General features: G+C 42.7%; 1 protein-coding gene across 13 annotated transcripts in view; it reads left to right on the plus strand.

Annotated features, from left to right (window-relative positions):
- The window catches only part of FBRSL1 (fibrosin like 1), a 721,580-nt gene that overhangs the window by 699,123 nt on the left and 7,115 nt on the right, over window positions 1-15,342 (plus strand). For 6 of the 13 annotated variants that reach the window (XM_063144094.1, XM_063144088.1, XM_063144096.1 and 3 more), the window contains 6 exons: window positions 3,277-3,348; window positions 4,081-4,119; window positions 5,198-5,269; window positions 5,599-5,682; window positions 8,111-8,243; window positions 13,728-13,811. In XM_063144094.1, coding sequence (XP_063000164.1) covers window positions 3,277-3,348; window positions 4,081-4,119; window positions 5,198-5,269; window positions 5,599-5,682; window positions 8,111-8,243; window positions 13,728-13,811 — 484 coding nt within the window. The remainder of the gene's footprint in view (window positions 1-3,276; window positions 3,349-4,080; window positions 4,120-5,197; window positions 5,270-5,598; window positions 5,683-8,110; window positions 8,244-13,727; window positions 13,812-15,342) is intronic. The other 7 variants (XM_063144091.1, XM_063144098.1, XM_063144092.1 and 4 more) reach the window with 6 other exon arrangements.

Here is a 15,342-nt window from a genome sequence, read left to right on the forward strand (position 1 = left end):
TGGCCAAAGTACGTCAGTTTTGCCTTTAATACCATTCCTTCAAGTGAGCAGTCTGGCTTTATTTCCTGGAGTATGGACTGGTTGGATCTTCTTGCAGTCCAAGGCACTCTCAGAATTTTCCTCCAACACCACAGTTCAAAAGCATCTCTCTTCCTTCGCTCAGCTTTCCTTATGGTCCAGCTCTCGCAGCCATAAGTTACTACAGGGAATACCATTGCTTTACCTATGCGGACCTTTGTTGGCAGTGTGATGTCTCTGCTCTTAACTATTTTATCAAGATTTGTCATTGCTCTCCTCCCAAGAAGTAAACGTCTTCTGATTTCCTGGCTGCAGTCAGCGTCTGCAGTCATCTTTGCGCCCAGAAATACAAAGTCTGTCACTGTCTCCACGTTTTCTCCCTCTATTTGCCAGTTATCAATCAAGCTGGTTGCCATAATCTTGTTTTTTTTTAGGTTTAACTGCAACCCAGCTGTTGCACTTTCTTCTTTCACCCTTGTCATAAGGCTCCTCAGCTCCTCCTCGCTTTCAGCCATCAAAGTGGTATCATCTGCATATCTGAGATTGTTAATGTTTGTTCCCGCGATTTTAACTCCAGCCTTGGATTCGTCAAGCCCAGCATGTCGCATGATGTGTTCTGCGTACAAGTTGAATAGATAGGGTGAGAGTATACAACCCTGCCATACTCCTTTCCCAATCTTAAACCAGTCCGTTGTTCTGTTGTCTGTTCTTACCGTTGCTACTTGGTCGTTATATAGATTCCTATATAATCTATATAACAGACAAGATGCAGACAAGATGACTTGGTATCCCCATACCACCAAGAACTTGCCACAATTTGTTATGATCCACACAGTCAAAGGCTTTAGAATAGTCAATAAAACAGAAATAGATATTTTTCTGGAACTCCCTGGCTTTCTCCATTATCCAGTGGATATTGGCATTATCCAGCGGATACAGAAGATAGATAGCACCAAATTGGCCAGTGTTTTCTAACTGCCTATGAATCCTCCCATGAGGGATCCCCTTCCCCATATTCTCAGCGTTGTGTTGCTGTATTTGGCTGATTTGGGAGCATGTGGATGCACCTAAATTATCTATAACTTGCTGCAATGATTCATCTCCTTGGAGAAAAGACAAAGCTGAAGTCTTTAGAGCAGGGCAGAAACCCACACAAATCATCCTAACCTTTTCCTTCTCAAACTTCCCTCTTCCTCCCATGTGGCTGCTGCCTAAAGCCCTAGATCATCATGACAGACGCATTCAGTGGCTGACCGTGGCATAATGAATTCTGTCCTCCTTGCCCTGTGAAGTATAGAGTTTGTTTTTGTTTCCCTCCCTACTTCTCATGTCACTTCCCTGAGGCCTCATATGTAAATCCCCACCACATGAATCCAACCTGACTGCAAACTTCTTCACTACTTTCCCAAAGGCCATTTCTCATGAGCTAAGAACTTGAAAAGGTCAAAAGTATTCAATTTACTTTGCCGAAGGAAGCATTTCCATCTGTCTTCAGGGGGACAGAAGGACCAAAGGGCACTCTATCACTCACACTATTAATGTGATGTGACCTTAAAATGCATCATAGCTGTTATTTTTGCCTCCCTACCCATCAGTTCGCAAAAGGGGCCTGACAGTCCCTCCGCTCGCAGGGAAATCTTTTTTGTTGGTTGGTTTGTTTGGCACTTTTGGGCAAACAATTCAGGATTCTTCCGTTCATGTTTTTTTTCTTTCTTTCTTTCAACTTTTTAAAACAACCCTTGACTTGTCATGCTTAAATTACAGAAGTACATTCACACGTCGTTCCTAAAGCCTGCCTGTCTGAAATCTGACAGCAATTTGGCCTGCATCACAGGATAAATGTCTAGCTAGGGAATTAGCTAAGCATCCCACAATCATCTTGGAGGACAACAGGTGCAGTGCCATGGGAAGGCAAAGGTGATTGCTGGCTCCAGCCCCCTCCAACAAGCCAAGACAAGGGTCCAGCAACCGATCCAGAACAGGGAAAAGTCACGTCATCACAGCCAGGTGGATGTGTAACCTCAGGTTTAGTTAACCATCCTGCTAATTGCTCTGCAGAATAGCACCTCACGCAAAAAAAAAAGAACCTTTGGTACTCTATCCTGAACATACTGCTTCCTCCTCAAAAGATTAGTAGGCCCAGATGTTTTTTTTACCTAGTTATTGCTTTGAGATAAAATAAAGTAGCCAGTTTAACTTCTGCTAAAAGGGATCAGAGGAAAACAGCAAGGTACGAGGGTGAATGGATGCGTAAGTAAAATAGATTGTATTTATTAGATTGTAAGCCTTATTAGATTGTAAGCCTATGCGGCAGAGTCTTGCTATTTACTGTTTTACTCTGTACAGCACCATGTACATTGATGGTGCTATATATATAAATAAATAAATAAATAAATAAATAATAATAATAATAATAATAATAATAATAATAATAATAATAATAATAAAATAGTGCAAATGCACATTTTAAAAAGGCGAAAGTGCCATTAACGGCCAGGAAAAAAGACAACACAAAACTTCTCACCAGTCCAATCACACACAAGCGTGTCTCCTTTTAACGAGGGGAAAACTTTTGTAACAAAGAAACCAGGACATGAAGCACACACCATGAATGGATGCCGAAAAACAATAAAACCTTTTAAAATACCCAAATCATTTAAAACAGTGTACACAAGGTTAACGACAGATGATGTTCTTTATGTCCCAAGAGCCCTAGTGCTTCCTAGTATCTATAAACTGTATTAGCCATTGGTTATGCAGTGGCTGCAGGAAGAACACTAGGGTGGTGAATCCCTAGCCTGCAATGAACCAATTTGCAAGATTCAGTTTTCAGAATATGGGGCACAAATACACAAAGCTAACACTTCAAATGCTGAAAGCTTGGTTTCCAGTTGTCCGTCACATTTCCAAGAGTATCTCTGCAGTCATTTAAGGCTGGAAGCTTTTATAATTAGAACTTTGGATAAAGCCTATGTTGCCTATGAAAAGTCAGGCTTTTCTACTCACTGGAGACAGAACAGGTTCTGTTCCAAGCTTGGTCGCTTACCTACCTCAGCACGTCATATCATTTTGGGGAGACTCTCCTCCCCTGCCAATACAATATGAGCTCACACCATGCCTGTATTATCCCAATCAGAAGCTGCTTGCCAAACCGTATGTTGTCACATGAACAAAGCCAAATTTATGATAGAGTTTTACGGCAAAGCACTGCTGGAGCGCTAGCATGTAACTCTTGGGCTCTTTTATTTTTCCTTGCAGACTTCGAATCCAATTGATGTAGCGAGCAGACCCGGCGCAGTACACCACACTCTTCTGCAAAAGACACCAGGGGTAGGTACAGTTCTCTCTTGGTTTTGTCAGATTAACACTGAAAGTTTAACCATTATGAATTCAAACATAATTTCTGTGTTTGCAGGGGTGTGGCGATGTTTTTGTATCACGCAAACATTGTTTTTGCTGCAGAGAAAAAGAATGGCACAGTCTTTGGTTCCGCTGTTGATTTCTGGTCTGCCAATTTTTCAGGAACACAAGTGTTAAGAAAGGGGAAATGTTACCCTTATGTAAACCCAAGTTGCGATGTTGTTGCTGTTTGGAAAACCATTAGCAAACCTAAATTTCAAGTCAGTGGGTGGACTGAAATAAATGGAACAAGTGGCTGTACTCTATTAATTTTCTGAAGCTTGTATTTGAATCTCACACTGGATAAGATATTCCTCTATGTATGTCCTTCTTCCACTCCTGTGTAAGAAGTCATACTATTTTTCATGCCGGTTGGATGGGGTACATTCAGTTTTGACTTTAAACCAGGGAAATCAGCATATATCTTTGCAGTCAGCTTTTACAAAGATTTTACATCAGTGCTAAGGTGGCAGGATGCCTTTGGTCTTTTTCAGCTTCACACAGAATAATGAAGGGAGGTTTCCTGTGTTGCAAACTAACACTCTTCCTGCTTCATTTTCTCTATTTATTGTCAATCTCTTCTCTTGAAATAGATTCCTTACTTTTCCTCTGTATGAGTCACTTTTCAAGGGAAACTGATCTGTTTTTTCCACACTTCCTTAGGTGTCTGATCCCTATCGGGCTCCAGTACGAGTAAGTAAGGTTTGTCGGGGATTTTTTAAATCTTCTTTTTATTTAAATATCATTTGTGTAAATATGAATATTTGCAGGTATGTGACATAAGACGGACTTGGTGCTTATGAAATAGTACTCTGTTACGCACTTTTCATTCGCTTTCTGCTTCAGCTTTCCAAGCTGAATCCTAGGGCAAGATCCCAGGGCAAGAAAAGCTCAATTCTGCTGCCTGCATAAATTATTCCAGTCAAGCAAATTTGCATAACGCAAACCACACACATTTCTTAGAGCCCATAATCTGGAAGAGCTGCATGAATTAAGGGTGCAAAATCAATGCATGCACAACCCTCTGGATTATGGGAAGAACAAAAACGCCTAGCTGAACTCAGCTTCTTTATTTGCCTGCTTATGTATCTATCAGCTAGGCCTATTGGTGGCCATTTCGCCCTAAATACCAGTTGCAAGAGACAAGGAGACAGGACTATTGCATTCATGTCCCATTTGTGGGTTTCTTTGGCTACCCATTCTCTGGATGGACTAGACGGACCTTATTTCTTTGCCATGTTTGTTTTTATATATGATTTGCCAAACAGCATTTAAAAAGCACGCTCCATTAAAAACAAATACCATGTTTACATTCAACAAATCCAGAATGGCAGGATCAGTCCTCGCTACTTACCATATTCAAAGGCTCAGCAGAACAAAATGATTTCCTAAGAGAAACAGGTATTGGGGCAAACAAGTCTCCCAGGAAAGGGCATTCCTAAAAAGGCCCTGCTATTAGTGGATGACCACAAATATGGTTTCCTGAGCATGTCTTTAGTGACAGATCTTTAAAGTTCAAGGTGGGGTGAGGTCATATGGTCTGTCATTCCAGGTGCGCAAAGGAGGAAGTTGTTACAATTATCTTATTTAAAAGTTTAAAATTGTGCATTTCTAAATGGTAAAAATAAACAAGCTTGTTTCAATATGCAGCACCATTAATGACTAAATCTCATCTTGTGAGCTAACAAGTGTAATGAGAGTTTTGACTGAAGATTGCTGATATTTTAAATTGCACCTCCATTTTTTTTAAAAACAAAAACAAAAATCCATTTGATTGCAGAAGCCTGGCAAGTGGTGCGCTGTTCATGTACAGATTGCTTGGCAGATCTACCATCACCAACAGAAGATAAAGGTAAATGACCAAATGCATTAAGAAAGGAGACCTTTTTAGCTTACAGGCTATGTTCCCGCTACCGCCCCGATTAAGAAACAAGTAGCTTCTCATGGTGTTGCTTTCGTTTGTAAGGTGTGGAATTAATTAAGCCTTTCTATCTTTTAACATCTATCATAGAGCTATAAAGGGCTGCGCTTGTGTGGTGGGGCAGGGCAGCCTGGTAGCAAAACAAGTCAAAGGTATTAAATATGCAACCCAAAGGAGGTCAGAAGAAAAACTGGGAGGTGTGTGGGGAGGGCGGGGCATACAAAGCACGCGTGTTTAATATCATTTCCCTTCTGCACTAGTACCTCCTGTGGAATATGGAGTGTTATCCTGTTCAGAGTGAAATGAGCGGTACGGTGAAGGACATTTTACAAAACATAGAGCAGGCGAGTAGAATGACAGTCATTGTGTCAGAGGTGCTTGGGGGGTTTCTTCTGCGGTGTTGTGTGGCGGGGTGGGATGGAGGGAACTGTGGAACTTCAGAGGTAAGAAACATTAGGCATAGCTGGCTCCCCAGGCCCAAGTGATTTCTCTGACACCTATAAAATTCTGCACTTGGAAGATGGCAGAATCCACAGGCTTCCAGCTGCTTAAGTCTTGTGCGATCCCAGTGATTAGAGGCATTTCTCTTGAGCATATTACTGAGGATTGTAGGCCCAAAATGTATTAGAATTTGTGTTGCTGTACGCATTAATTAGCACAAAGCCATAAACATTTCATTACCATGTTGTGGAATTTTGGTGAAACCACTAGGGGGATGGTTTTGAACATTCTGGGTGATATATTGGGGAAGTGGAGGCATCCCCCCAAAACGGGAGGTCCATTGATAGCAGATGTTCTCAGCCTCTAGGGGAAGAAAGAAATTAAGTAATGAGTCAAGGCACAGAAACTACCTGTGCTTCAAAATCTTGGTTTAGCAACAACCACAGATGCAAAGGCTTAACACACTGTGGTCGCTTAATTTCTGTAAAAGATGCATGAAAACTGCTGAATGACGCACAGATGTTTGGAGATAGCAGAACCACAGAATCCTTGAAGCCTTGAGCAGAAGCAGATTTAGTGTCAAATGAGTTGTTTTTATGCCCTTCTCCCCATTCCCATCACCGCAACTGCTTTGTGTTTTGCTCATTAATTCATTGCAAGTATTTACTGCCATCGACGGGTAACTAATGTCAGGAAAAAGCAGGAAATGAGTTCAGTCCACAACATGTTGAACCAATAGAAAGTCTCCTGATTTGAATGGAGCTGCACACACTCCCAGGTTCAGTGAGTGTGCCGTTATTTTTAAGCAGAAGCACTTAGAGACAAACACCCCCTTTGCTAAGAATTAATAAGGCTAGAAATGGCTCTATCTGGCTTTCTAAAAACCTTCCGTATTTCAACATTCCACAGAGCTTTCCAGAGTTCCTAAAGTGGTTAAGGCACACTAGTTTTTATGCCCAGCAGTAACCAAGGGAGTGGTGGAGGCAATATGCACATCCAGCCAGGGCCATAGCTTAGTGCCAGAGCGGGATGCTATGGTTGAAGCATCAGGGGTTGACTTCCTGATAGCTCTAGGCACAAGCTCTCATGTGCCTGCACTGGGAAAGACCTCTCTCTCTCTCTGAGACTCTTAAAGGGTAGCTCTGTTATTCATCTGATAATGTGTAAAATGAGGCATAGTATCAAAACGTGGTTTTGTTTAGCAGTCTCGGTTGGAACTAGACATTACAGGAGACGTACAGCAGATGCCAACAGCTCCTCTTCCTGTTCTCTGCTCCAGTAATGTACAGTGAAATAGATGTAATCTGGTATTATCATGCATGGAGGTTCCCCCGCCTCAGCAAACATCAGCCAGTGGAGTGGGGGAACCCAGAGTGTGGTGTCACATCATGCATTTTGTTTTCCTGCACATTATCAGAGGAGAAAGAAGGGGGAAATGGTCAGCCTAGTGCTTTTGACAGCAACCCTACAGCTCCCACAATCTTTCTGTATTGTTGCATCAGCTCTGTATTCTGTGGTCACAGAATACGTACCATCCTTCCCAAGCTCATTTATAGCTGTCATCCCTTGTGAGGAAAGAAATCTAATTTCTGCTTAACCTCCAAGGGCACAGTTGAGTGTCCTCCTCAGAGGCAGGCACTGTTGCTTTGCACTCCTTTTATTATACCTTAGTTTTAGAAACATGCAAAAGGAAGTTCTACCCTCAAAGCATATTGAAATGAATGGGCCAGTGAAGCCCTTTGAACACCAGCAGTGGGTTCTTTACTCATCCTCTTCTTTTTCCATGAGCCTCTCATTTTGCACTTTCTTTGCCCCAGGAAAGGGATACTCTCCACAAGCCTCTATCTTTTTCTGCCTGTCTCTCTGTATTGAAGTAACCGCGACTTCTGTCATCCAGCTCTTTGAGGGTTGGTTCCGTCTGCAGCGTTCAGCCGATGGAGTATTTTGTGTCGGGGTGGGGCTGCAGACTGATCCAGGGAGGGAGGGAGGGAGGGGGGCACGACCCACTTGGCATATTGCATTGCATTCTCCTGCTGAGTTAACGCCATGGGGCTAAAGAGCTCACTTCAGACCTTATTCATGGAGGAGGATGCGGCAGGCAGCTGAGAAGCTGCAGAGTGAAATGGCCTCATACGAGGCTGCTGTCAGAGCATGAACTCGCAGTATGTGACCACAGATGCTGCCGTCACTCTGGCTAACACTCCCTGGCGGTGCCAACGCAGGCATGAAGTATGAGGCCTTTGCTGGCAATCTTTTCCCCGCTCCCCTTCCCCCCCGGTAAAGAAAAGGAAAACGTGTAATGAGATTTTTTTCCTTTCTCTCTTTTGACAGCAAATGCAACTGGATCCTCACAAGCTAGAAATAGGTGGGAAGCTTGACCTGTTCAGCAGACCCCCGGCCCCTGGCATGTTTCCAGGGTTCCACTACCCTCAAGATCTCGCCCGGCCACTCTTCTCCACTACAGGTGAGTTCTGGATAAGTGTGAACGTAGGCATGCATCATACCTGCCCCACCCCCTGCTTTATGGTGTTGTAAAACTGAGCAAGATTACTGTGGGAGCAAAGTTTTCTTCCTTTTAAAACTACTGGCTGTGTATCCTCCTCCACCTACCCCAGCTGTAAGAAATCCCACCCAAACTCCCTCGACTCACAGGGCTTTTGAATAGTCATTACCTTTTTAAAAGGTGTTTAAGTTTATTCTCCGCCACACTCCTTCTAAACCATAAAAAGGGAAGTTGGTGATCTCAGGACAGTGATTATTGGGTATCCATGCTCATGTAACGTTTTGTAGTTCATCATTACATCACAGCCCTTCAGTAATCAATACTTCTGCTAGGCGCAGGTTGTAGATATCAACTGAGTATTGTTTGAAACCACTTGTTTGTTTTCTCGAACTCTTTGGGCGGTATCCAACTGCGTCATTCCGTCAGCACAAATGACTTAGTACTAGCAGAAACTAGGTTCAGAACTATGCACAAGAGCAGAATCCAATTAAAGTCACATTTGTGCAAGTGGTTGTAAAATGGGTTGCACCGCGCTCTTTCACAGCCCATTGCAAAGCAGTCATAATGGCCAACTTACTGCTTGTGCAACAGAAAGGTTTGGCAGAGCTCTGCCCAATATTTTGCTTGAGAATAATCAGGACTTAGTAAAAAGCAGATTAGATAATGTAAAATGCTCCAATACTAGTTGTCAGACCCATTCGTTTAAGTGGGGTTGGGTCTACCTAGCCCAGTGCTGTTGACCCTGTTAGCATTTCTCCAAGGTCTCAAACAAGAGTTCTTTTGTACCACTGGTTCCTTTTATCCAGAGCTGCCAGGGATTGAACTGGGACCTTCTACATGCAAAGGAACTGGTCCTGCCCCACTCATTGCTTGTGTGACGTAGTTTGAACCATTTTATCCAGCAGAGTTGTGTCTCTGTACTAGATTTGGAGGGCGAAGAGGTTTTGTTTTTTGCAGGGGAAAAGAATATAAGAAATAGGTTTATTAAGAGTACGATTCTAAAGATAATGCAGTAAGCTCCATTGAACACAGTGGAACTTAGGTCTGAGTAAACATGTATGAGATTCTGCTGCACAGAAGGCAAATTAATAGAAGACTTTATTTTAGCCCCATATAAATAACCCCTTTGCAAGTCATCTGTGAGTATATTAATCACAGGAGTCGTTGGACAGTAAATCTCAATAAAGTTGGCTATCAGAGGAGAGTAGGGTGAACAAACATTGCGACTCTTATATAGAGACAAATAAATCTTTTGCTTTACAGTATCTGAGGCTCTCTCCTCACCTTATCGAACAAGAGTGTAGTTGGTGTGAATCATGGGTTCTGCCACATTGCCTTGTTACTGCAAAAGACATAAGTTATCAGGCCCACCTGTCTCTGGGATGGATGTTCAGCTGCCTGGCAAACGTTATATTTAATAACTACCTGACAGCACACAACGTTGTCCCTGGCTTGCTCCGGAGGATTTCTTTTTTTTATTCTTATTATTATTATCAGCCCCATGTAGTCAAGTTTGTAAGCCGTCTCCTTTGAAGAAATCTCCCATCCGTTATACACCTTCTGAAATCCTAGAGGATTAGAGAGATGACAGCCTCCATCCGTCTCAAAGCAGCCGAGCAAGTTGCAATGTTTATAGATAACACTGAGTCCCGTTAGCTGCGGCGGCTTTTCTCTCTGGGGTTTCCTTAACTCATTTTCTGGTTGCTTAGAGCCAATTCACTCGATCACTTTTCGATCATCCCATGGCGAGGTCCATATGGGACTAGGCCAGTGGTTTTCCCATTCTGTTCCTAACAACCCTTTCTCAAATGTATCTCCTGAGAAAGTGTATCAAGGGCAGAGTACCTGGAGGTGGCTCATTCTCCTTTTCCCCCCATGCCCTCCTTTTGAACGTTTTAACTTTTCACTTGTGAAGCTTTACCAGTGCCACTTGCTTCTGAGGAGAAAGTAGCTTTGACATATATCCCAGAATGCCTCATTCCAGGGGACACCAGAAAGAGAGAATGGACTGGTGGGGTGGTTGCCACCAACCTGCTTCTCGTTTGTCTGCTTCACAAATAGCTGAGATCAACCCTGGTGTAGATCTGTGTTGTGCATTATTCTGAACACGCAAAAGATGTGGTTCTGAGTTCATAGGCTATAGATGACTCTAAGCCTGGGCTTTTAACAATGGTGCCCATAGGCACCAATCTGGTCCACAGACAGCTCCTTTGGTGCCCGCCAGGTTCTCTACATCTCCTGATTTTTATTTCTTTCCTTTCTTAATTAAACAACTTTTTTAAAAAAAACTGGGAGGAGTGCTGGCCTCCAGTGCCACACGGGCCTCTAGAGGCATTCTTAGAAAGTAGAGACGGCAAGTGGCTACAGCCCAGTGATTTGTTTTGAAGTGTGCCCAGCCACCCTTTAAAAAAGAAAAATGTGTGGTGGTGGTGGGAGCGTCCTGTGAGGCTGAGAGCATCCAGACGGGATGGTTGGACATAAGTGGGTGTTTTGCCATTGGTGTGTATATATGTATTGGCTGGTTTATTTGCTTGGTTTGGCATGATGTGGTTTTTTGCCTGGCGAATGTGTCTGTGTGGTTTATTTTACCTGGGCTTTGTGGTTGGGTATTTTTCTGAGCATCACCAGTTTGCCTTCTGTGAAATGGGTATTTTGTCATGGTTTGTGACTTGGCATTTGGGGCTCAGACGCTACTTCTACCTTGCACTCAGCCTCTTGGCAGGTTACTTCTTGCTGGCTGCGTTCAGATGACACAATAGTCAACCCTCTTAATAGCCCACTCCATGGATGTCTATTAGCATGTCACATTGGGGTACCCACAGTGTGACATGCTAAAAGTCATCCGTGGAGTAGACTATTAACACAGGGTTGACTATTGGTCTCTCCACGCCCCTCCACCCTCCCCACTGAATGGTGGTGCTGGTTCCTGCTTTCCATATTGGGACGCCACAGAGAAGTACATCTTTCTCCGCAGCATCCCAGTGTGGCAAGTGGGAGCCAGCACCGCCAATCCCTAGGGAGCGTGTGGGGAAGTCCCCCTCTATCCACCCCCTATCCCCAAATGGCAAATGAGCCGCAGTGGAAGGATACCATCCCCTGACAGTCAGGGGATCGTATCCCTCCACCATGCCGCCTTCACCATTTGGGAATAGGGGGTGGATAGAGGAGGATGCGGTCAGAGAGCTCTTCTGACAACATCTCTCTCTCTCCATCCCCTGTCCACAAATGGCAAATGCCCACTATGGCAGGAATGTTGTGAATGGGGACCCCTCCAGGGCAGCCACTTTGTGAGCAAACTCATTATAATCTAAAAATTCCAAATGTGCCCAATAATTTTTTTAAAAAAGGTTGAGGACTCCTGCTCTGAGCCAAATGTATCTCCACAGTATTTGAATTGATATCTTGCACTATTTATTTATTATTTATTTATTTAATTACATTTATATACCGCCCCACAGCCGAAGCTCTCTGGGCGGTTTACAACATTTAAAAATAGTAAACATTAAAAGTATACAATTTAAAAACACATACACACACACACACACATAAAAACAGTATAAAAACAACAGTATCCATTTAAAAACAACAATTGTGTTTTTAAAACAACAACAACTATGAAGTGCCAGGTGTACTGATTATTCTGTGATAGTCAATTCACACATGTAAGTTAGCACTTGATGTTGCAATCTTAGACCTATCTCAGGAACAAAGATTATTTTGTAATTTTGGAAAACGTTGCAAATTATAAACCATCCACCACTCACCTGACTCTTCAGTCCAATTCCACAGTGGAGTGACAAAACGAAGACCATCCCACCATAACCTCACTCTTATGTTCAAATCTGAATTGCCTTGCAGTTGCTCGATATATTTTTATAAATAGTTTTGGCATATGCCACCACTGTTTGTAAAGGCCCAGCTCTCACTACTTGATCATGCTTACCTTAACTGCTGCCACCCTTCCTTTGGAAATCTCAGTGAAGAAACTGAGTTCAGATGGAAACAACCAGAACAGATGCAAAGTAGAAAGTGGCTGATAAATTTTAAAAGCTGCAAGGAAACAACTAATGCCCAGAGATGATCTGATTTATCAAGCATAGTTGACCATTTATCATTTATACACCCAATGCTTTTTAACTTGCATATCAGACCCTGCTAACATTGATAAAGAGTATTAGTTTGACTGTCCTCCTGCTCTTGAGTCAATACAATGCTTGATCCCACATGGCTGATCCCTGTCGGTTATCCCTATGGAAAGGAAGGGCGGATAACAAATAACCTTTCCCACATGCAAAGCTGTGCTGTTTGCTTCCCTCTAGTCCTGCATGTACTGTGCAGGCAATAGATATTTTTTTAAAAAAAGAAAGTGTGGGCATCCTAAAGTGCCGATCCATTTGATGACAAAATTTAGTGCCATATGTGTTTCCCCCTGGCTCCCAGCTAAGATTACTTTAAACTCTCTTCCCATCCCAGAGAACTGTGCAGGTGTGCAGGGATGATAAGAGGCAAGCCAGGCAGCATCGTAAGGAAGGAGATGCACGCACAGCCAAGGCAGAGAGAAAAGTACAAGCTGGCTCCAGCCATGCAAGTTATTGCAAAGGGACGGGGTTCAGTCTTGGGAATGGGAGAAAGGGGGGTTCTGACTGAAAGTCTCTCAGGCAGACAGGGGAGAAGTCCCCACCCTGCCCACCCTAAACTACAGAGCATCCCTAGAGGGAAGAAAACTTACCCAAAGGCAACGCTATCCAAACTAAAATCAAAGGGTGTATGCTTAAAATCATGTAATGGAGATTCTTTTGTCATCCTGCTACAGTCAAGGTAGTTCAGAGTAGAAAAACATGGATTTCCTTCCTTTCCAATCGAGTCTTATGGTTGAAGTACAGATTCCAATCCTCTGTACAACAGAACCTGGGGATGATCAGTGCTGTGAATTAGTACAGAATACAGTGCAGAGCAAACTTATCCATACCACGTAAAACATTATCAGAAACATCTATCATTTCTCATTCAATTTTCTCTGCAACCGAAAGGGGATAGGAAGCTGTCTGAAATTCAACCTATGCTACCAACTAGAGCTGATGCTAGTGTTGTGGCTACTGGTCTTAAGCACAATTGCCTTCACCCACCCCGATTTGCGATATGGGGACACTTGTTTGTCTTATTGGGCTGGTTGCAAGGATTATTGGAAAGTTGGTGCAAAATATTATCTCATTTAGAAGGCTGTGTTTCATGGCATCAGCCTGGTCTTGTGTGCAATTAAACATACTAGCGCGTGAATTGCGCAGAAGAAATGATGGTGAGTTTCTCAGCTAACATGTGTTATAGCCTGCCTAGTTAATATGTTAGTTCTTGACTTGGTTTCTTGCTCAGTCACTAGATACTTCCCAAGAGGTTTTCTGCAGGCATATTTAAAATACAAGGATATTTTTTCCTTTATCTACACAGGTTCTGCCCACCCACCCACAACTCCTTTTGGACCCTCGCCTCATCACAGCAGCTTCCTGCCTACTAGCCACTTGGCAGGTAGGTGTAAGTAAACCCTACCTTTCACATTTATCAATATGCTTTATATATGTCTTCCTGTGGATCAGCAATGTTAAGGAACCACCATGTAGAAGCAGTATGATGGGTGTGGGCTTTACTGGAAGAATATTCCTAAGCAACATTCACCACCATCATTAGAAAAATTGTTTATAGACACCCTGTTTAGAAATAGAACCTGAACAGACCAAATTATCCTCTTAAGCTATAAAGATGTTCAGGTTGCCTTCTATATATACTGCTGCTGAAGACTTCAGAGGTGGTTGTTTTACTTACCATTGGAAGGTCCACCAGTATTTTCAAAAAATACTAGAGTGATAATTCCTGTCCTCTCAAACTGAAGTACTTGGGTGGCATGTGATTTTCAATTGCAGAATCTTCCATAATACTCCCTTACCAGGCAGTATGAGAGAGAATGAGTTTTTTCTTCTGCGAAACTCGGTGTCGAAGGGCAGAAGAGAAGAAAGCGGGCATTGCTCCTCCAAATGAACATGCAGGGGTGATACAGAAGTAAATCAGCCCAGTAACTAGTCTTCCAGTTTCCACAGGGCTGGCTGGAAAGGGGGTGGAAAACATTTTAACTCACCAAATACGAATAGGAGTCAATGCACAAATCTCATCACTTCTTTGTACTCCACAGAATGTCCCCAGGAGGCTTGTTGAAAATCAGGGTGGGCACTATGGGACCTGTGGACTGTACAGATCTCCCAGATCGTGTGTCTTTACATCCCATGAGCTAAGAAACAAAGAACTTCCTTGTCAGATTAGACAAATGTCCTTTTAGCCAGGGGCCAGTCTGATGGCCCTGAAAAGCTCACAAGCAGGGCAGGATGATGATAACCATGTATTAATATTTGTCTGCAACATCTCATTATCAGAGGACCCATTTTTAGTCGTCCTGGCTAGTAGTCATTGATGAGTCCATCCTTCTATGATTTTGCCCTGCTAGAATCCTGAGAATCATTATCTTAATTTTAAATCAACTTTCTAGTTCTCATATTGGGAGAAACTAGATTTGGAAATGTGATTTCAAATGTTTCTGATACGGGTTTCAGTGCTGAATAAACCACCCATCTCTGTTATAGATACATGTGCTTGGAGCTGTGTTGGCTCTTTTTAATTTGAACTTGTAATAGCATTGCTCAGAGCTGGCTAGAGACACTATAATTGTTGGGCCATCTCCAGTTGTTACCAGTGTTGGGGCAGATAAAGGAGAGCAGTAATTAACCCACAATATTAGACCAATTAAGCAAATTATTTATTGAGGTAGTTGACAAAAATTCAAAATTGAACAGACCTGGTGGGTCATCCAAAAGTCTTTTTTGCTGGTCAGAAACTCTCTGAAGGTATTCATAGACTATCACGGAGTCTTCACAGATGGTGTGAATACAACTCCCTAACAAACTGGATAATCCTTAAATATATCACTTACATCATTCCATAATAATTAATATACTAATTTGTCTACACCCAATAAGAAAATAGAGACAGGATATTTAAATAATTGTAATGATATCCA

The sequence above is a fragment of the Elgaria multicarinata genome, chromosome 18, assembly GCF_023053635.1.
Source record: "Elgaria multicarinata webbii isolate HBS135686 ecotype San Diego chromosome 18, rElgMul1.1.pri, whole genome shotgun sequence".
Classification (NCBI taxonomy): Eukaryota; Metazoa; Chordata; class Lepidosauria; order Squamata; family Anguidae; genus Elgaria; species Elgaria multicarinata.